This window comes from Cheilinus undulatus, linkage group 14 (assembly GCF_018320785.1).
Source record: "Cheilinus undulatus linkage group 14, ASM1832078v1, whole genome shotgun sequence".
In the NCBI taxonomy this organism is placed as follows: Eukaryota; Metazoa; Chordata; class Actinopteri; order Labriformes; family Labridae; genus Cheilinus; species Cheilinus undulatus.
Window position 1 is genome coordinate 10,838,070 of NC_054878.1, and position 23,806 is coordinate 10,861,875.

At 37.8% G+C, this 23,806-nt stretch overlaps 1 protein-coding gene across 1 annotated transcript in view; it reads left to right on the forward strand.

The window, feature by feature from the left end:
* Positions 1 to 23,806, forward strand: part of snap25a (synaptosome associated protein 25a) — a 60,921-nt gene that overhangs the window by 17,278 nt on the left and 19,837 nt on the right. The window contains exons 2-4 of the mRNA XM_041806203.1: positions 11,990 to 12,133; positions 15,768 to 15,809; positions 22,542 to 22,590. Of these exons, the coding sequence (XP_041662137.1) occupies positions 12,062 to 12,133; positions 15,768 to 15,809; positions 22,542 to 22,590 (163 nt within the window). The 5' untranslated portion in view covers positions 11,990 to 12,061. The remainder of the gene's footprint in view (positions 1 to 11,989; positions 12,134 to 15,767; positions 15,810 to 22,541; positions 22,591 to 23,806) is intronic.

Consider the following 23,806-nt stretch of genomic DNA (forward strand, 5'->3'; position numbering starts at 1 on the left):
CTAGGGGTTGTTTGGTTTAACTGTGCCTTGAAGTTTGGGTTACTTAAAGTGCAGGCAATGGCAGAGAATTATTGTGATGCATAACAATTAAACATCACATAACATGAATAAGATACAGCAGCAGCTTTTAGACACAGAATTGATAACTTTTGATTTTCCATCCTGAAGCCATAAAGATGGGTAGCCCCAATGAAAGGACATTGTCTAAGGAGCTTAGACATGTCAAGGTGAAAGGTGTACATGCTGTACTTTCAGATTTGCTGATTCAAAAATCATCCATGAATCCTTGTATAATGAGGCTCCTTTTTTCTCTGTTTGTATTTTTTTCAAAACTTGTTCTCCTTGGGGATGTACAGGAAGTAAGGGTTCCCTGCAGAAAAAAAGTATCAGTGTCAACCTAAACATTTTTTTTTTTTGCGTGGGTTGAGTCATGTAGCTGTAAGTATTTGGTACTTTTTATGGTCTGTTATGGTGCCCTATTATTTTGTCTTCAGTAATGATGAGGTTTTGTGCCCCAATAAGTATTGCATCTCAGAAAGCCATTAGAAGATCTGGTATTAGCTAACCTGCTACATCATTGTTCTTAATTTTAAAAAAAATCCTAGAACTACTGCCAGGTGGTTGTATACCTCTATGAGGTTTCCAGTTATTGGACAGTGAAAGTACAATTGTGGGTCAGAACAAAGGGCTGTGGTATGTCTGTGGTAGAGTGACACGCAGAAATGTTATACCCAAGGGTTGACCATGAGGCTCAATGGCTTTAACTTTGTAAGCACAAAATCTAATCAGTTCACTTGGACATTTGTGCAAAGTTTGAAGAAAATTCCTCAAATTATTTGTGAAATATTGCATTCCCTAGCAAGGAATAAACATGAGGCCCAATGACATTGACCTTTAACCTCTAATTTCATAGCTGTTTATCCTTGAGTCACAGCAGACATACGTATGTGCAAAGTTTGGAAAAAATCCAAAAGCATTCCTGAGATAAAACATTCACCCTTCAAGCAAGGGTTAAACATGAGGCCCAATGACATTCACCTTTGACCCAATACCTCCAAGTTCCCAGCAATTCACTCAAAGCATTCTTGAGATATTGCCTTGACAAGAATTACCTGGAAGCAAGGGATGAACATGACCAGACAAGGTCAATCTAATCAAATATGCTTAAGTAGGGTTGACTTTTGGTAGAGACTTGAAAAAATCCCTCAAAGCATTCAGGAGAAATTGTGCTTTCAACATAGGTATGAGCATGAGGTCCAATGATGTTGGCCTTTGACTCCTGTCCTCCAAGACACCGGTTTATTTCTGAGTCAGAATTTCTGCAAAGTTTAAAAAATTCTCTGAAAGACGTAGAAAGATAACGTATCCCCAAAGGTGGTCCGGAAAGCAAGGGATGAACTTGAGGCCCAGGGATCTTCACCTATGAGCTGACCTATGCAACCACAAAATTCAGTCATCCGTGCTTGAGTCCGGGTCAGCATTTGTGCAACATTTGAAAAAAAAAAAATCCCTCAAAGCATTCATGAGATATTGTATACCCAAGCAATGACTGAACATGAGGCCTAATGACATTGACTCTTTGCTTCTGAAATCTTAGCTGTTCATCAGAGTGGACACTTGTGCAAAGTTTGAAAGAAATCCTTCAAAACATTCTAAAGATATTAACTGACAAAAACACTTGAAAGCAAGGGATGAAGATGAGGCCCATTGACATTGACCTTTCACACTGTCCTCCAAAATATAAATAAATATAGAAAGGTATATTTCTGCAAAGTTTGAACAATTCTCTCAAAGAACTCTGGAAATACATTGCTCTGAAATATGGCCTAGAAAGCAAGGGATGAACAGGAGGCCCTGGGTCCTTGACCTTTGACATATTCCCCTAAATATCTAATTAGTTCATGCTTGAGTTAGAGTGAACATTTGGGAAAAGTCTGAAAAATCCTTCAAAATACTCAGGAGGAATTACGCCTACAAGCATCAGATTAACATGAAGCCAAAAAGACCATGATTTTTATCTATGATCTCAAAAGTCCTAACAGATCATTCTTGAGTTATGGTTGATAATTGTGCAAAGTTTGAAGGAAATCCCTCAAAGCATTCTTGAGAAATTATCTTTAGAAGAATGTTAAGCAAGGGAGGTACATTAGGCTCACTGATATTGAATTTTCACCTATGCCTACCAAAATCTAATCATTTTATTCTTGATTCGGGTTGGATTAATTCCGTCATAGTGTTTCTGAGATAGCACATTCCTGAATATGGCCAAGACACGCAGATGTACTAACTAATATATGGACAAACTGGTCTATATAAAACATATAACATACTGACAACCTGGACTCGTAATGCCTCCAGCCTTGAAGGAAGTTTGTAGATAAATATGATATTTCCAGTAAAGGAGAAGGAGAAGATAGACTTAAAAGACTGGGAGAAAATGAAGGAGAGAGGAGGGAAAGAAATGAGAGCGTGTTGATGGCAGTAGTAGGCGGGGGGGTTGCAGTCTCTCCAGGTAGAAGGGGATTGGACAGCGTATGAAATATGTCATCCTCTGGGGTGCAGTATGCTGGGAATGGAAATAAGGCTATCTTCATTCCTTTGGTTATTATTCCTATGGTGATTACACTGGAACAGTCCTCTCGGGGTAGTAAACACATGACGAGATGGATAGATGAATATCCTGTTTAACATTCATGATGTTATTCCTTGTTACCAGTGTTGTACAGTGGATAAAAGGTGCTGTGTATGCTGGTCTTTGCCTGTTCAGTCTTTGCTAATTCTACTGATGAATGGGCAGCCTGACTCCAGAAATCGCTGTGTAACCAGTGATAAACACCATGCTGGTCATAAATCACATTTACAACATCTTTGCTGTGCCGTAAATCAAATCAAGCTGCTAATTCACAAACATCATGTCTCCACAGCCTCTGCCCCTACAACACTCACATGAGTTGATGTTTTAGAGTACCGTGCTGCTTTTGTCTCTTTAATTACTGAATGGAGGATTTTTGTGCTTCAGTGTTCTTCTCCCTCTTCTTTATTGCTTTTCTCGGGGTCAAAAGGTCACACTGACATCCATTTCCTGCCGTAAATGTCAGCGTTGGTGTGATGTATTGTAGGAAGGTGATAGAAACAGAAGGGCAAAGAGAGTGTGGGTGAGTGTCAGCGCAGAGGCAGACTCACAGAGATGACTGTGTTGAAATGAACCGAGGAGAAGATGCGGTAGTTGTTTACTTTCAGGTGGATCAAAGGTATTATCAGCCAGATGTGGCGCAGATGCTCGGTGGTTGTGAAGGCGTCTCACTGTGTTAATTACCTAAAAGAATATTACCTATGCATCATTGACTACACATTATGACTGTTGATACTGAGGCATTTATTTTCTCCAGTGAATAGGTACAAAGCTGATCTGAGAGTGTGGTAGTTTGTCACTGGAACGTGCATGTTTGGGAGCAACAATTGTAACTTTATTAGCACTGTACATCACATAAGAAGCCACAGGGCAAAGGGGTTGGAGGGTTTAAAAGACTGGGTACTAACCACTAATAAACAGGGGAACAAATGCAGAAATAACTGCATGTTAACCAGGAAAAAACGATGAATTAACTGCTATTAAACCAGGGAGCGATGGGTTTCTAACTACAAGTTAACTGGGGAGAAAGTAAAGTCCCCCACTGCTGGTTAACCAGAGAGCTATGAATGCTTAACTACTAACAAAACCAAGGAACAAATGGGTAACTAACTGGTAGTTCACCTGGAAACAAGCAAATTCTTTATGGATATAGAAGCACATGAGTGACTAGCTGTTAGGGAAAATACAGTAATGATCTGCTGGTTATCCAGGGGAAAACTGTGTAACCTCCCAGTAATAAACTGGGGGGAAAGTTAGGAATTGTTAACCAGGTAATAAATGAAATGGCTTTCACACTAGGGGCCCGATCCCAGATCCGAGCGCACTTGAGCCTAAAGTCCGGTTCGTTTTGGTCAGTGTGAATGCAAACGAACAACACCTGGGCCCACTTGGGGCACGATTTAAGTAGACTCTAGTACAGTTTGGATGAGATGTGAATGAAACCGTGCCAAAAATGGGACAGAGAGTCATATCAGCGATATGACATCTTTGTAAAAACTAAACTTCTTTCCACGGTGGGTTTGTTCTCATTTTTCCTCAATAAAAGGTGGAAATCATTAAAATCAAGTCAACAAACTGATTCACCTTACGGATGACCACAAGTTGGAGTCAGCAAGATGAGATGCAAAGGTAATAAAAGTTTCCCTTCGCCCCAAAAACCGCTGTATCGGCACAGCGCAAGCCCACGTTATCCTCTGAGCTGTCTGTACATAGAAAGAGCAACTGTGCTGGTATGTTAAAAAGTGATTTGAAATCCTCATTGATGGTGCCAGGATGGACTTTTTTTGCCATGTTAAATCTAAAACAATCTTCACTCAGGTCATTACTCGAGAGGTTGCCATTGCAGCTTCTTCTTTCCCCTTCTCAGCAGGTTTGTGAACCAGGTATGTACATACTGCCACCTGCTGTATCAGTCTGAGTGCATATGCAAGTGGGCCCAGGCTCGGACTGATGTTCCTAGTGTGAAACCAAGACAGCAGGGGGGAGGGAGAGGAATCATGCTGTGGCGCGGTTTGAATCAGTCGAGCCTAATGTGAAAGTATCTAACTCCTTGGTTTCCAACCTGGGGTCCAGGACCCTCTGGGGAGGCACCAGAGAGTTAAGGGGGGTGTGATGGCCTGTCTGCTCTGAGGTTGTTAAAATTAGGTTCACTCAAATGAATGGTTCAAACCAACATCTTTTGCCAGCGACACTAGTGGTTTGGGTATGTGTATTTTTGACACTTTCTGTCGCTTTTTTACGTCTGGGTCCGGGGGGGGGGGGGGCTCTTTTAGATATGTGAAGGGGGGCTCAATGGAAAAAAGGTTGGAAACCACTGATCTAACTGATGGTTACCAGGGGAAATGAGGAACTAACTGTATATTTACCAGGGATAAAAAAGAGTATTTAACTTCAAGTCAACCAGGGAAAAAGTTGTAGAAATTCTAAAATGACAGCCAGGAACTCTAAACTCAGTGGATAACTTCATGCAGCCCACACATCTCCTTTTATTTGAAGTGGCAGTTGTTCCTTGGTTAAGTAGCAGTTACTTACTCATTTATTTCCCTGTACCTATGCTTATTTTCATGTGCCTTATCACAAACTAATTTAAAAACTCTTTAGATCTTATGTTAAAGAAAGAATTTTCATTCTGTATTTTTCTAGATTATTATCCAAAATCAAGCAAACGTATTTCTGTGTTGATCATAAAAGCATGTTCCTTTTTAAAAACTGCTTCATCATTATTTCGCGTTCATTCTTTAGAAAATGTTGGCGATGAGCTTGCAGCGTTTTGGTCTGAGACATTGCTGAAGCCAGCACAACGGCATAAAGCGAAGCTTGTAATTGGGACGTAAAGTAGAAGGTCAGCGTGGCCTGTTAAAACTTAATTGCCTGAAATTGGTTATGTAAGTGGACAGGCCGGCGATGATGCCTTCTCTCTTTCTTCAGTGCAGATCAAACTCAGACATTTAGCTGCTCAGTCCGGTTGGAGCTTTATATAACCTAACATGGCCGCTGCTGTTGTGAAACAATGCAGGACAGGGAGAAGGAAGGAGAGAAGGGGAGGGATGAAATTAACATGCATCTGATTCAATCCACACATTATTTACAGAATCCTCAAGTATATGTGCAGATTTCCATCTTGTCCTTATAAACTGTTAGATAAATGTTTTATTAAAAAGGAGCCTGAAAACAATGCAGGGCTTAATCATTACAATGCAGTTGTTGACATAAGGCATACAAATGAGTGAATAAATCCACAGAGATGAGTGGAGAGGATGTACATGAAGCTCAGAGAGGCTTTAAGATTCAGACCATGTCGCTCTGTTATACTGCGGTGGCAGTAAAAGAAACGTCTTCATTTCCTGTGTATGTGCAGCAAGTGTCTATCCAGCAGATGTTGTTGTGAACATTCCTTACACACAAGTGGGAGAAGCAAACACAGCGGGTACAGGAGAACCTCCAAGGCAGATTATCAAGCAGACCACATGCTCAGTCACTAAGATGAGACACGTCCAGGTGGACAAATCCGTCTGTCAGAGAGGAGAGACGGACTCACAGTCCATATTTGTCCAACTTTGTTTTAAAGATTCTTATCATTTTTAAAGTGGTTGGCATTAAGTATCACTGAAATCTTGTGCAGGGTATGAGGAGGTTGTTGTTTGTCTTGGTGCTGTTTTGCTCTTGTCTGGTTTGTTTGGTCTGTTGTTTGGTCACAAAGGTATGACCTTCATTTAAAGTAGAGCTGTCAAACTGTAAAGAGTTTTATTCACAATAAATCACTGCCTGTCCACAATGTTAATGACACATTTAGATTGAATTAGTTTGCATTTTCAAACAGTTTTAAGTCTGTTGTGAAATAGTTCGCATCACTGTGTTGATTTGTGATTCAAATAAAGTTAACAAGATATATTTCATAATCTGGATTTATAGATTTATTATTCAAATGTCTGCTGATCTGCTACACTAGCGTGGTCTAAAACCACGCACACTGTTCAGGGTAAAGACAGTTTTAGAGCAAGGTTAAAATTGTTTGGATTTTTTTGCTTGTTTTGTTTTTTATTTAGTTTTCACCTTTTGTTTTGTCAGTTTACTTTGAATTATTTTTACTGCTGTTTTTTAGTTTTTATTTTGCAAAAATGCTTCATTTTAGTTTAGTTCTTATTAGTGTTAGTGTTTTTTTGTTTTGTTTTGTTTTTTTTTTATGTGAGTTACCTGTCAGGGGAGACCCAAAAAAGGAGTTCTTCACTTTTCAGTTAATTTATTAAATTTTAATGTTTGTGTACAACTCAACACCTTAAACTACCATTTCAAACCAAATCACAGCAAATCATGTGATTTAACTCTCCAGGTTTTGGGTGTTCATGTCAGTCAGTATGCTGGTGTCAAGGACTAAAACTAAGGATATTTTATCCCTAATTCTATTTCATTTTTGTCAGTTTTGTAAGAAAACAGTTGTAGTTAGTTTCCATTATATGTGTAAAGCTTGTTTTTTTAATTTACTTTCAATGAACTAAAATGATTTTTACTTTTTAGTTTTAGTTATTTAGTTAGTTTTAGTTAACTATAATAGCCTTGCTTCTGGGAGCTTATTTTGTCTTGCATGGTGTTTCACACTGATAAACATGAAGAAATATGCAGGAGCGCATGTACAAAATGACGGCATCTGCACTTTCAGGAGTTCTTCTTTAGCTGCTTCCTCTCTGTCAGTTATCCAGTCAACTATTTAGATCAGAAATTTCTTAAGTAACCATTTTTGCTTATTGAAAATAATGATAATAGCTTAACCACAGAAACAAAGGAAAAGTCAGTGAAAATATGTAAAGTGAACAGTAAAAATGTGATATGTTTGACATTACATATATGAAGACAAAACACTGAGTACACAGTAGTTACTGCACATCCTCTAAGTCTTTGATGTAGGAGACAGCTTCATCGTGCTTATCCTGTCAAATACTTATCCTATTTTTAATTTTTTGGAAGTATAACTCTTGAACATAGATATACAGGAGTGCACATACAAAATGACTCACTGAAGTCCAGTGAGCCCCAGTTAATGTGTCAGCATTTGCACTTTCCAGGAGTTGCAATTTAGCTGGATTTTTTTTCTTGGGAAACTCTTCTTGTGGTGCTGTTTCCTGCATATTTTGTGCTGTCTGAGGATTAAGGTACTTTCATTCCTGTTTTGAAAAAAAAAGAAGCTTTTATTTTGATAAGAACTGGTAAATTCTTGTAGAACAAAAGCTACAGCATAAACTTAACTGTCAAAAAAAGGCCGTGCTATGGGTCAAAAGGACACAAATAGAGTGTGAAATACGCAGGAGTGCATTCCTTAAGAAACTGCTCTTTGTTAAGCTATTAACATAATTTGTGCTGTTTTAGGCTTAAGGTACTATAATTCCTGTTTTGATTCAAGAAAAACAGACTTTTATTTCGATAGAAAACTGGGGAATTCTGGTAAATCAAAAGCTACAACACTGGCTAAACAGTATATAACTTTTAACAGGGAAAAAGGGCACAAGAAGAGCAAGGGTTGGGGAAATCACAAAACATTTTCTGTGTAAGCTAGTTTCTTGTGCATGTACAAAATGACTCAGAATTTGCGCTTACTAGGATTTTACATTTAGTAAATTTAACAGTTATGCTATGAGTTTTCCTTGATAAACTGGTCTTTCTTGTGCATTTACTTTGTCATCTATTGCCTTAGAATGCTTTACTTGCTGTTTGGATTAACACCAGCTTTTATTTTGAAAGAAAATCATGAGACATAAAGCAACAACATTACAGAAAAAACTACTTGCTACGGGTCAAAAAGTAAACCTAAAAAGCTTAAGAGAATGGCAAAAACTTAAATGTGTGAAATGCCATGATGCAGATTACTTTTGACTTGACCGCTAGGCTTTCTGTGATGTTTTATAATAAAATGAGACATTCAGATGAGCAGAGGTGTCTGAATTTTCCATCACTGTAGGAGCAGAAGCTCCCATGGACCAGAATGCATACAATAGCATGTGATTAATATGGTTTAAAAATAATTTTAGACATGAATCTCATTGCAATTAATGCTGGCATTTCTAGTTTGAAGTCATTCAACTCCATTAAAAATATTTTTTTAAAAACTGGTGCATTGTGTTCACTGTGTTTCTAAAGTCTTCAGTAACACAGTGCACAGATTAATATTTGATGGGATCAGAATGGAGTATAAGGAGTTGTTCCAGTAAGGTTTAATATGCAGAAATCTCTTCATAAATAAATGCAGCGCTCTATCTTTGCTTCACCCATGTGCACTGATGGATGAGCTTCTTTAATGTACTGAGGTATCGACACATAATCCATGCTGAAGTGGTGCACACTTGCCTCTTTAGCCTGGATCACTTCTTTTTCCCACCAGTGGGCAGAAGAAGCATGTCATAACAGTTGTGACCCTTTAAAATTGATGTAGTGTGCATTTCTTACAGCTCCTCCATTACTATTAGTGGTCTGCTGTTTCTGGGAACTACTCTCAAAAGTTGTGGGCCTGAAACCAAAACAATGACATAGAAAAGATCAAGCATAGAGGCCGTGATTGTGAAGAGATTCCCACTAAACCAGAAAACTGTGAAGGAATTATACCTGATTCTTAAGGGATTTAAATGGTTTGAACGCTAATTTATGAGCATTTGTATCCAGCGATGATCTCTAACTCATCTGACACATGACGAGATGTTTCATGATCAGCTTTAGAGTTTGCTCCCCGTAATCCTACATCAGGAGATATCCAAACGTTTGGCTTGTGATAGCAGACTCTCGTGACCTCCAGAGGAGAGGAAAGGATCAAAGCTACAAGGCTAACAAGCTGTTTATGTCTCTCTGTGGCTAATCCTCCAAAATCCCAGTCAACCCTGTCTGAGACTGGCATTCCTCTGCACACATCAGTCGCCCGCTCTCTTTCCATTGATTCCTCAACAAACTCCTGCTGTGGTGGCTCCTTAATCCTCTATTATACACACGCTGCAGTAAACAGACACTTTGGAGACACAAGCTCCCCGTTGGCTCCCTCTTGGTTTTCATTGTGGACTGTTTTCAATAAAATCCAATTTCAATAGGTCTATCTGGCGTGTTTCATGCCTTTTCTTTGACTCGTTTTCCTCTTACCTCCTCGAGAATGTGCTCGACATGTTTACCTCTGGCTTGCAGCTGCTGTTATAAAGATTTGAATCCAGCTGGTTTGAGGCAATTGGAAAAATACATAAGGGCCACAGCCGTCGTTTTTTGTTTGCTTCTCACCAGCGTTTACTTAAGTCTGCCTGCTTTCCTTGGTAGCAGGTAACAGCTCCATGCACTTAATATTTCCCAAAGTTTTGGGGCTTTTTGCCTTTTTTTTTTTTTTTTTTTCCAAAAAACAACAAGACAGTGATCAAGGAGAGAGAGTAGGGAATGACATATGGAAAAGGAGCCACAGTTCAGGTTCAGACCTGCAGCGCTCATTCAGAAGACTAACATCTGTACATGTGGCACAAGTAACAGCAGGTCCTCTGCACCCCAATATTTTCCCTTTTTATCAAAAAAATGTATATATGAAAAACATGCCATCTCTGTCATTGCTGTGGACAAGCTGGTATCATAGGTCCTTCTAAGGCTTGATTCTGATTGGCAGAACACTACAAAAAACTCTAGCCTATATCGGGTTTGTATTGTAACATGAGTGCTGCTAGTGTAAAACTAAAAGGGCTGTAGACAGCGGCCCTAGCTGGGAGGTTTAAAGCATATATGATAAACAGGGGTAGGATCTGTGGAGGATATAAGTGAAGGATATCTGCAAGGCCAGAGCCAGCACTTTAAAGCCAATAAATAAAGGATGGGCAACTTTGGGCTTGGGGTTGCCCCCTTTACTTGTCACTCAACATTTCAACAGCAAATCTGTAAAAATAGAAATATTTCTTAAACTATCTTCTATACCAATCAAAGGTTAAATAATTAGAAGTTATAATTGGCTGTAGCTGTAACCCTAAATCTCCTCTAAAATAAAGCATTTGTAAATCTGGCATCACATTTAGCACTTTCAAAACCTTTTTCAAGACCCTCTCAGCATTGGTGATGCTTATGTGCATGTTTTGCACAGATTAAAAGATAAAAATGTGATAACATAATCAAAAAATGCAAAGTTTTTGTTATTTTAGTGTGCAAATGAAGCTTTCTGCGAGATGCTAGCAGTGCTAGCATTAGCAGACTCTGTACTAGTATTACACTAGGCTTAAGCTTCACTGCAACGCTGCTTTTAATCACAAAATCATTGGTTGAGCCCTTCACCTTCTCCTCTGACTTACATTCACTTCTCACTGACATGCACACATCAACTGATCACAAAGTTAACTTACTATACTACTAATAATAATCATATTAATAAATACATTTGTATTGCACTTTTAAAAATGTGGGTTTACAAAGTGCTTTTGTGTGCAGAAGCACAGAAGAAAAAAGCAACAAAATCCAAACAAAACACAAAGAAGACAGAGCAAACGACATCCGACAACATCAGCAGAATCCGAAACACTTAAAGAATCTAACCAAAAATATGATTGAGATAATAATTCAACGTCATCAAAATAAATCAAAAACCCAGATTTCATGTGATGCCATGCAAACACCAATCAGAGTGTAAGCATCAAATATGCACAGATAGCTTAGCAGGCATGAGCATTAACAAGCATGCAGGCTGATATCACATCTGTTGGGTATCCTTCAGAATCTCACCGGTGCTTAAAAATAAATTTAAAAACAAAAGCAGGAAAATCCAGCTCACAGTATCATTTGATGAATATATACATTGAAAAAAACTACAAAATTAGGGACCTTGTCTTGCATTAAGACTTTTTAACACATTTTAAAATCATAGATTTTGCTATATTGATAAATTGACCTTCAAGACTTTTTAAGACCTGCAGACATCCTGATATACGTAACATATAGGGCTGCCAGCAATTCAGTATAAGTCTATAATAAGTGCATTTTGTTTCATCATATTAATTGCATGTGTTATTGTCACTTTAGACACGATTTGGCCACAGTGATGTAGAGTAAGAATGCCACTGTGCCTTCATGTCTTTTAGATAACTCACAGACAGAGCTGAAGTGCTCTTGTGGTTGCATCTGTCCACATCTGTATGTGGGCAGACTGGGTTTAGGTCTGTTTTATCACTGGATCCATTTTTGAGCTGTCTTTAAACGTTTTCATCTCTCCAAATGAAGCCAGTTTCCACCTCAGCTGTCACATATCAGATTATCATGGCTCGTAATCAGCTATCCACTGTCCTGACACTGCTCACGCCTCGATGAATCAGCCCTCCATACTGAGACATGAAGCTTCATGCACTCTTTTTATCTCTTTTTCTCTTCCAGCCCTCCCCGAATTCCCACTAGGATCTTCTCTTCCCTGTTGGAGACCTTCTCCACCCCCCACATCTAGCAGCCATGGCAGATGATGCAGACATGCGCAATGAGCTGTCAGACATGCAGCAACGCGCCGACCAGCTGGCCGATGAGGTGAGAATAACACGCTTACTGCATTACTGTGGCATTAGTTATGATGAGTACATGCATGCATTTATTCAGTAACTCAGACAGACTGGACTGTGTTCACGCTAGAAGCACTAATACATGACTGAGACATTTCACAGCCTTACCATTCTATGATATGAAAAATGCAAAAAGGATATACATAATAAATATACAGCTGGAGATGAACTGGTTTCAGTATATAATAAGGAATTTAAAAATGTCCTATATCATAATTTTAACTGTATTTTTATGATAGGTGTAAGGAATTTAAACCAGTTTGAAGCTAAAATGTGATTCAGTCTTTGACAAATCATGATAGAAAACATACAACACCATGCCACTGCCTAACTGTGGTTGCATTCATGTGTTTTCAACCCTCTGGTATCACTCTACACATCTTTGTCCACCAGACTGAATTTTTACCATTTATTTTTTAAATCATTTTGTCTGTGCTCTTTTGTTTTCTTGATTCATTTCAAAATTCCAAATTATGTTTTTCTTTTTTTTACATGAGGCTTTAGTTTACTATCTACAAATTTTGCACCCTACTAAGTCATTCAAGACAAAATGTCCACTTTGAAAATATCTTTAGAAAATCATTCCCAAATTTTTTTAAATAATTATTTTCAACAACTTCAATCTTAATCAAAACTACTAACTTTAAAAATATTTTGAAATACTGAAAATAATTGGACATTTGATAGTTTTGGTCATGACTGAAACTGATGAAAGATTTAAGCCAGAAAAGTAGAACAAGATATTAATCTAAAATCTATAAAAACTTGTATTTTTTTGGAGTTTCTGGAAGTAGGAATGGCTGATTTGGGGGGGGAAAAAAACTAATTATGGTCCTTTTTTCAAACATTGCATCTTAATCTTTCATATTTTTAACAAACACTAATTTAACAGTAATAATCATTTCAGATTTAACCAAAAATATTGAAGAACGTAGGACTGAATGATCCTGAAAAAATATTTGTAATTATTCTGACTCATATTGCAAATTCAGTTTGAATTGTTGTGTTAATCAGTTAGTCAGTCTGTAAGTTAGTTAGTTAGTTAGTTAGTTAGTTAGTTAGTTAGTTGGTTAGTTAGTTAGTTAGTTAGTGATATTTAATTTTGAACATGCGAAAATTAGAAAATAAAGAGGGAAAATGAGGTATACAGTCATGCAGAACTGGCCAAACATAAGAATACATGCATGGAACAGAAATGAAAACATCACTTAATGAGTTGATTTTCACGTTTAAAATGGAGTTGGAAGAAGTATTGAAGAGAATGATCATTTTTATGTCATTCTCATTTTGTTTAACTAAAATATATATTTAAAAATACCAAAGTAGGATTTTTTTTGAACTATTTATTTCTAAAATTGATACTTGAATGTTTGCATGTTTTTTTTCTGGACACAAATTTCAGGTTAAAATGATTGTTGTACCTTCTATAGGTCATATAACAATGAAATCTAAGTTTGGATTATTTGCTCTGCTTAATTTTATACTGGAGATTTTTGTCGGCAAGAGTCAAATTTTCCACTTAGATTTTGCTGTGATTTTGTCTTTACTGTAAAACTGAACAAGTTAGAAATACTCACAAATATTTTAAGTAGTGGAATACATTTTTGAGTAATCATTATTCCTGCATTTATGTTGGGTTAACTTGACTTTTTTCAAATTAAACTTCACTGTGAAAACTTTCTTACATTTAAGAATTCAGTTTAAATCCAACTCAAAACAACATGTGTATGTATTTTTCTTAAAGCTATGGGTTCTTCATCCATTTTTCCTTTATTTATATCACACACTTCAATCTTGAACACTAATGCCACTTAAAGTAGGCCATTTTAAGGGACTACAACTGACAATCACTAAAAGTTGTACTGAACCAGGAGTGCTCTCCCATAATGTTCAGTCTATCATCCATTGTGTGTTATGGTTGCTCTCCACAGACAGGACTTTTCTGAGTCAGTAACTGCACTTATGGTACAAAAGTGCCAAATGCTGAAAGGCATTCTGGGAAGACTGCAGATTAAGGGATGATTGTCAAATGATTTGAGTACAATAAAAAAAAAATTGAAGTGACTGAATACTGTTTACTTAAATCTAAAAACCATTTTGACAACCTTCAGCTGTTCAGTCCTGCAGCTGCATATAGCATGATTTTTTGGTTTTGTTGTGTTTTCATTTTTTTTTCTTGATAGGCTTCAAAATTCAAATTTAAATTCCAAATAACCCCAAAATTCAGAGGGACAAATATTTTTGAATGATGTTTTTTAAATGCAGATTTTTAAAAGTGGACTTTTTTTGTCTTTCATGACTTATTAGTGTGCAAAAATCAAACAATACCAGAGGATAAGCATGGTGCAGGGGATAGATTACACAGATATCTGACTTTAACACAACATGGTACCATCTTCAGTGTGTTTTGTGCATACAACACAAATCTGTGCACACATAAGCGTGAAATTCCCGGCAGTGATTGTGACAGTGGTGCTGTTTCACATGTTGGTGTTCATCTATGAGCCTCTGAGCGCGCATGCCTCCATGTGTGTCATTAGCAGTCAGAGTGAGAGAGAGAGACGGAGAAAGTCTCAGCCATGGCCCGGAGCAGATGAACCCACACCCCTCCAGCTTCACATATGACTCACACTGGCACAGCTGAGCAGAATATTAAACACACGCTCACATACACATGCAGGAACATGGGGCATGCACAAAATGGCGGCATCAGAATAACACTTTTTTCCTCTGTTGCGGTGACCTCAGAAACCTCTCAGAGAAGACAACAGCTTATACACCTGTCATTTCACATTAGTGATCTGGTCCCTGCTCTGGTGCGGGTGCATTCTAGTTGCATGAACTCTTAAAAAAAGACAAAAATAACATCAAGAAAAAAGGAAAATCTCTGCAAAAGGAGCTTAAAGCGAGAGAGACCGTCTACATCAAAGATGGTGGCTTAAATCAAGGCTTGTGCCCGGTTAAATTTTCTTACCCAGCCCCCTCTCCTCCCCTCCTCCCCACTCCACTGGATCAGTGTGCACAGCGAGGCAGAGCTGTGTCACTGTAAGAAGAATGTGATCTCACAGAGCGAGCAAGCTGTGCTCTGCAGCCACACGCCTCTTAAAGAGGCAATTGGAACATGCAGCCACGTATCTATCAATATGAGGCTAATAATAGACGTCTGAGAGAGATGGAGAGGGGGTAAAGGGGATCAAATCTTCTTTATTATAAGAGTAGAGTTGTTTTTCTGTGCAAATCCAGAATCAGCAAATGGGGGAGTTATTTTCAAAACTGAAAGACAGACGGATTCAATATTTTAAGTGCAGACAGTTTGTGTTTGTGAGTTCATGCTGAGTTCAGGTCAATACCCATGACACATTGATCCATTCTGCGTCCTTCTGATTGGTTAAATTGACTCCACTTTGTTGTGATCGCCTCTCACTGACACAATTCAATAACTGGACATAGCACAGGCTGGAGATATGACAGGAAATCAGATGTTTTTATCATTCTTCCAAGAATTTGATGTCAAACTGATTCATTGACTTCGATGGTAGATTTAGCAGTTGTAAAGTGGCACATCGGTTATCGTACTAACTGTATTTTTTGTTTGTCCACAGTCCCTGGAGAGCACTCGTCGTATGCTGCAGCTGGTGGAAGAGGTGAGACTTTATTCTAAAGCATTTATCAGTTGCTGTAATGAATGTAATGAATTACATGTTGGACAAAACTAAGGGATTCACTTGTGAAAGAAAAAACAAACTGCAGCAACTAGGGCTGTCAGCATCATCACATTATTGTAATGTGATTAGGGTTCATAAAGGAAATATACTTTTTTTAATTGCATTTAACACATGCGATGTCATCCTTAAGGTGCACAGTAACATCTTTCTAGCTAAACAATAATTGCTTTATTTCACTAAAGAAAACTTGCTGATAGCCTATCAGAAAAGCCAAAAGTAATGTGCATCTTGTGATATCCAACATTCATTTGTTTACCCTTCCCTTTAGCTATTTATCATAACTTTGCTGTCCATATAGCAAGTTCCTCTTTCTCTGTGGTAAAGCTAATGTTGCACCTTCAATATTCCAGAAAATCCATATTTTCTGTCAAAACAAAAGTAGATGATTTTCCAAGTAAATTAGCATCAGTTTAAAATAGAATAAATCACAAAGTATTTACCTTTTATTTATTTATTTAACCTTTATTTAACCAGGAGTATTCTCATTGAGATGCAAATATCCAGCAGCATAACATGTTTCACACATATGCCATTAAACAGGACAGAAAAAAAAAGTTTACAGATCAGTCAACAGATCAGAGCAGAAAAACGTGCACCCACTGTTCCCTAATTCTAGCTTTGAAATCTCCTAGACCAGTGGTTCTCAACTGGTCAAGCCTCAGGATGCACCAGTCTGTCTTACGACAGATCATGACCCAGGTTTCCCAAAAATGTTCAACAATGCATGTTAAGTTGACTGAATATTTTGCAGTTTGGAGCATGATTGGACCAAAACACCTGGCATAAAAAAGGAACAGGACAAAACTGACAACTTTTATACCTTTCTTTCCCCATCACTATGTCAAATTTTGCCAGTTTTCCAGAGAACTGGTGAAATTACTTTATTATCATGGGAAAAGTAGCCATTTAATGCAGGAAGAGGAGATACAGTAGTTGAAATACTGATAATACATTTAAAATACCCAATTTCAAGGTAAAACAGGATTAAATTAAAGGTATCAATGCATGTTCAGTAAGGACTTCAGGACTTTTGCCACCATTTTTTTTGTTTCAGACACTTAGTTGCAACCCACAGAAAACTGCTCCACGACCCACTTTTGGGTCCCAACCCACCAGTTGAGTTCCACTGTCCTAGCGTAATGAAACGCTCAAGGTTAAGATGACCCTGTAACTCTGACCAAGATGATGGAGCAAAGACATTAAAAGCTCTTTGACCAAAGGAAAAGCGAGACAGAGAACAAAGATTAAAAGGAATAGGGAACCAGTGCTTTACGTCATGGTTTCAAACCACACTGGTGCACCAGTGCAGCACTCACATAAGAAATCTGAAAGTAAAGATCATAAAAGAACAACACTTCACTTTCATTTGAGCTCCAAATCAAGACACTAGTAAGAATTGCTTCATATTATCAATATGGACTAAAAATGTGTGTGTTGACATGCAGAACTAATATTTTTTACCACCTGTGATTAAAGATGATTGATCCTGATTATCAGAACTCAGTGATTAATGATGAATAAACTTTGGCAGCCCTGTTCTTTATTATGAACCTCTTTAGTTTGCACAGTCCTGTGGGAAGATATTTTAAGAAGTTTGATTTTACAGTTTTTCCATTTAACTGTCATTGTAAATGATTTTTTCAGCCTTTTAGAAGAGAGTATACTAAAGGAAATACAGTAGGAACATGGTTTAAGCATATATTTTCATCACATGCAAATTCAATATTATGGGCTCTTGATTGAAAATCTCTTTTATTAATGAGGTTTAACATTTGACAAACTGCACAATTCTTCCATTTGTTCAGTAACTGTGAATCTGAGGGAGTCAGCATTACAAATTACAGTTATTAACAATGTCCCCATTATTCTGATTCTCTAACAAAGAGCAGCATGTAGCTTTCAACAGTTTACCATTGAGAAAGGAGCAGAGGATGTCTCTGTAGCAAGACACATGAGGAAACAATAGACAAATACAGCAGGTTTTCTCACAGGAGCAGAGCAGAGCTGATCTCTATGACTGAAAATGTGAAGACTTACTTTGTAGGGGAAAAAACCTCTTTTCATTAAAAAGTTAGCAAGATTGTTTTCCCTTAGCTTTTCTTTTTTGAAACTGTATCTCCTTCCTTGTATTTAACACAAAGTTTTAGTCTTCCAAAGTTGGACCGAGCAGACTCAGTACGTTTACATGCAGGTAGAAAAAGTTAAATTGTTGCCTTAGTCTGATTAAAACTGGACTGATTGTGGCGTTACTGCCCATTTACCCAGTCCAAATTAAACCCAGCCAGGAAAGAAGTGAAAAACGTTCTAATGGTCTAAATCCAAAATTCTGTCACATGGAGATCTCAGTGTTTTCACATGTTTACAGAAACATTATTCCAACATATCTAGTCTGTTAAGACACACATTTTGCATTTCACTTTTCAGGGTCTTTAATTATTTAGATTTGTCACCTTAAGTGGTTCAAGGCAATCGGTTCCCTCAGTTAGTTTGAGTTGAAATACCTTGTCAGGTTTTAAGCATGTATGTTAGTCACACTGAAATCATACAAGGGCTGTCCATGTATAAGGGGGCAGCCCTGGTCCAGGTCTGGCTTGTGGCTCCCTCACTGCATGTCATTCCCCACCCTCCCATCCCTGTTTCTGTCTGTCTGAATTCTCCCAGCTAAGAGCCCCAAACTAACTATTAAAAAAAGTCTCAGAATGAGACCAAAACGCTGATAATTCAGTTTACAATTGATTTACTCTTGCAATCAGGCCCAAACTGGACTAGATGTTTTGTGCACTTTCAAAGTCTCCATCCCTGGCTTTGACCCAGGATTCAACTAGCATAAATGCTGAGGTTGCAGAAGTTGACTTTATCATCTGCCTTTGGATTTTGCTGCAAGGGGAATCATATGCATTATATTCGTGCCAAAAACAAAACATTTAGCATGTGCAGCATATGAAAAATCATTCATGTTCTCATTATTTGACATACAACCAGTTAGCAGCCTGCTAACTTGTTAGCGAGCTCAGCTGGAACTAAGTCCAACTTTTGCACCAGCTCTCTTTTGGAATAGCTTACAGCTTGAAAACCTTGATTATCATATAATATCTTATTAAACAAGGTTGCTTGTAGGAATAGAGTGGCCAGTAAAAAAATGTTTTTGGCTGGTAGATTTTTTAATCCACTGGCCACAGATGAAAACATTAAATTCCAACCCTGATAGGTTTTTAAAAGATATTAATTTGGTTGTAAAAAAAATGTGCAGCAACCCTCTATAAGAACTATAGTTGTGTTTTAATATTAGAATTGGATCATAATTGCTTTAATAGGATAATATAAAGAGGAAAGAGCTGTTATTACAGAGCTATAAATTACAGGATGAATACACATCATCACACAGACTTATAGGGGTTTTTCAGTTGGTCATGTAACATACAAGCAACTAAAAATGCTGCATTAAACTGAGACTGAAGGAGAACGAGGGACAGTAAGACTGAGAGATGTGCCAAAAGCAGACAGAAACGAGGGGAATTAAAGGAGGAGTGAAGGATAGAGGCAGAGAAAAGGCGTGGACAGCTGGGGGGTGGTGGCGTCTGGCAAGCTCTCTGTGGATCTCAAGGTCATATTGATCATCCGCCGACATATCTCCTCACAAAGCCCCACCCTACCATTACAGTACAGGCAGAAGACTACTTCACATGCTTCTATACCATTTTTACACCAATAAATACACCATTTTTAGACTTTTTCTCTAAAGCGTATGATTTCTTTAATCTAGTCCTGACCTATATGCACGGTAATGAAATCTTTTCTAGGGCTAATGGTTTTAGTGACATTCCAGGCAAATATAGCAAAAAAAAAATCCCCCAAACATGCACTGCTTTAAAAAAGAAGAGAATAGTGTTGAAGAAGGTACTGTACTGTGGTTTATCTGCAACCAGTTCAAAAGTAAGGGCTATCATATTCATTATAATAGACTTGTTCTTTATTTAAAAAGAAACAGGATGATTAGGTTGTGTTTTTTCCTTCTAGATTAAGGTATTATGATTAAGGTAGTCTTTATTATTATCTATTAAGAGCATTCAACTCGTCTAATCTGATATTTAAAGTTAAGAAAGGCTTTCAGTCATGTCGCTAAAATCTAAAAGCCTGACCCCCTCATGTGAATAAAGTCCCCGTATTGAGCTGTCCTCTGAGCTGTACCGGATCATGCTTGATTTGTCCTTGGACTTTCCCCGGGGAAACATTTCAGCTACTTTGGGATTTTTTTGGACTGAGGTTTGCAAAATCCCAGACTAATTTATACAGCTCCGTTTCCTTATTGCTCCCTTCTCGCCTCTCAAACATCAATGTGGTTTCCTCCCAAACTGCTGAGAAGGCAGAGAGGGGGGATGGATGGTGTGTTTAATGGTGTGTATGCGTGCATTATTGTGTGTTTGTACACTGACACACCATAATCTTATTTATGCCTATCAGGCTGTGCCAGGTGCCACATCTTAGCGTGGTGTTGCAGCATTTCTGAGAAGCAGAGGGAGGAGAAGAGTTGCATATAAGCAAGTTTAGCTGGATCCTCTGCCTCCAATGTTTACATTATAAAAACCCGCAGCCAAGCAGCCTGATCAGTGACTTACAGCTTTGCTGAGGCACTCATGCAGGCACAGCTGCTCACATGGTTTATGGTCAGAAAGAAATATGAATAAAATTTTAAAAGGCTCAGAATCTTCCAGTGGAATGCTTTAGTTAACGGTTTACAAATGCTCTAACCTTACAAAGCAGATGGATTGGCCTGATTCCATGTCTGTCGTCAGGTAGATTCATGTCAAAGCTTCAAGCTGAAACATATGTTTGTGGTCAAAGAATCATCTGAGGAGAAACTTTAACTAAAGTGCACCCGTAGTAGTAAGATTCAAACACTATTAATTAATGTATGAGGTCATGCATGAAATGCTCTTAGAACTGTGTGTTGTGGTTATTTCATCAGGGATTTATGTATTATTTCATGCATGGACTGATAAATGTGAATCTTTTAACTAAAGCGTTACCAAAACCCTTCTTCTGAATTAAAATATAAAGGCAACCTCGAATACATGTAGTAAAGGTGAAACAGCTGTTGTAGTCCTGGGTTTGGCTGTGTCATTTGTCCATTGAAATCCAATGCTATCCTCGGCTGTCAGCGGCGTTAGTGTTAATCTCCTGGGGCTTTTTCCTGCCAAGGTGTAATTGCCAAATGACCATCGCCTCCTCTAATCAATGCTGGCTGCATGCTGATGTTGGGGGAGCAAATATTCTGATTTGCTCCTTTGGGAGAACAGGAGCATAAACACAAGGATCCCAGTGTAATAGGGAGAGGAATTCATGAGACCTACTGTATAGACTCAATATTTAACATTTTTAAGACACACTTATTATATTATTCAAATTAATTTCCTTTTAACTGATATTTGACTTAACAAGTAGACATTTCTTCAGTCAGGATAATATTTTTTTTCATATAGCACCTTTAAAAACAGACATAGTAAAGTGTGTGATTTTGCTTTTAAGGTCTGGCCTGACTTCAGCATAAAAGACTAATTTAAATAGCCCAGTGTGTAAAACAAGTCACTTAAAAATAGAGAGTTATATTTGTTTATTTTCTAAGACTTCAGAGTAATTTATTTTAAGCGCTTTAAATTTTTCAGCCTTTCTTGCACTGTTTATCAGTTGTGTAATGTAGTTACGACAGGTTCCAGTTCAAGCTATTATGACGGGCCCATGTGCTCCTTAGGGAGCAGACACGCACATACATTTGCACACAGGATATGCTCATATGTTACTTTATCTTTATGATTACAGATCTGAAAAACACACAAAAAAAATACTCAGTGTGCAGAAACACTGAGTGACCAAGGCTATTGTGTTTGCACAGAGGTCAGAGATAAAGCTTTCAGGACCATGGACAGCGCTGTGACTGCTCAGACATGACATATAACACCTGAAACCAAAGGAGCTGTCCATTTCCCCATGGTGCTGAAATGACTGCAGACTTTAACAGGGGATTTAATGCAATAACTTTATGATTTATGACAACTCCACTCCAAATCAACACTGAGGCAAAGATTAGAGTAGAAAATAGAGCTCTAGTTCTTATCAACATAGAAGAAGTGTTCATTATCCATCGTTGTTATTGCACTATTTATCCAAATACTGCATTAAGAAAAACTAATCTTATTCCAGCTGTTAAAAGGGCTAACTGACCTGGCCTTTGAGATTTTAATGCTTATTAAAGCTAAAGCATGTTGCTTCATTTTCAATCTATTGACATGTGTGTAATATTGATCTAACTCTGTCAATCTCAAAATCTCTATCACAGTTGTTACTCTTGGCTAACATTGCCAGCTGAAATGGGGGATTTTTTTCTGGAGCTTTTGTGTTAAATTTCATGAAAAAAAACAAAGTTAGTAGACTAGTCTAATGTTACAACTCTGCAACTCAGCACCAAGGCAAAAACAGTGTCTATCAGAGGTCAAAAAGCTAAAGGTTGAGGGGGAATTGCTTAGACTAGCTCTCATTTTCTGCACACCGCTGATTCCCTAAAATGTTGTAGCCTCACTCCTGACCTCTATTTCTCTTTTGTTCTTTTTCTCCTTCATTTCTACCTGGCTCTCTCTCTCTCTCTTTCGGAAATAGAGCAAAGATGCCGGCATCAGGACTTTGGTTATGCTGGACGAGCAGGGAGGTAAGTCTGAAAGATGGCAGATACTGTTTCATTGCTATATATAGCTTTGAAGCTGCTTTAAAATAATCAATAAGTCATACATTCTGACTGGGAAAGACTATTTATAAATATCACTGTTGATGATATTACTTATCATATGACACCTGCTAATAGATGGATTGTTTCTTATGCAGATGTTCATTTAAATGCCTTTGTCCCTTATTTCTTTGAGTTTTTGTTTCTTTCTTTTTGTTTGCACTTTTATTAAAGCATGCTTCATTTGACTGGTAAAGGATGCCTCTTTAACTTTGGGTAAATTTCTTTCTTTCAGCTTTGTTTCACCTTTGTTTCCTTTGATTAACTTTGTTTTGTTTGCTTTACTAATTTTGATTTGCCAAACCTTTTCTTTTAATTTTCTTTAGCTCACAAGGGAAATGGAAGGAAATCTTTAAAGTGCCAAAATATTTCCAGAGTAATATTTCATGCCAACCACTGCAGTGCCATAACCTACAGCTTAGCACCCAGATTAATCCTTCATTGCACCAAATCCTGATGGGTTTTAGTGTCTGCCCTGTGACATTTGATGGCAGGGTGGCTGTCCTTGGATCTATCTGTGCTTTTTAATCTTCTTCAGAATGACAGCTATTCAGATGAAGGAATGTTATTTTCACTTCTTACTGGCCTTGAATTTGACGCCAGCAGATTTTTCTATTCAGCAGACTGACGAATGAGCTGTATAAACAGTCAGGTTTATCATTTCAGTTATTAGTAAGAAACAATGAAGACTTACTATAATTTGATTATTCTCTTTAATTGAATCAGAAATGCTGCCTTTATAATCCACTCTCTGACATAATTCTGGTGAAAAGATACTTCTCTAGATCTTCAGACTCTTCTAAATGCTCAGCTGATCTGAGGACAGCTTATGAAGCCCTGCCATCAGGCTACGGTCCAAGGATGTAAAAAAACAGAAAGAAAAATAAGAAAACAGGTTGATAAGAAAACGATCGATTTAGCTGGTAGTGACAAAATTTTTATCACTTCTCTATCTATCCATTTACAGGTTTGTACAATCCCTGGTCAGATGCAGTTTCTTATCAGCCAATCATACAACACATAAACCAATAAATTACTTAATAAAAAGGTTTAAAATGTGTAATACCAAGTACTGGTTTAGCTCAGGTGGGAGAGCAGGCGCCCATGTCCAGAGGCTGCGGTCCTCAGTGCATTGGTCGCA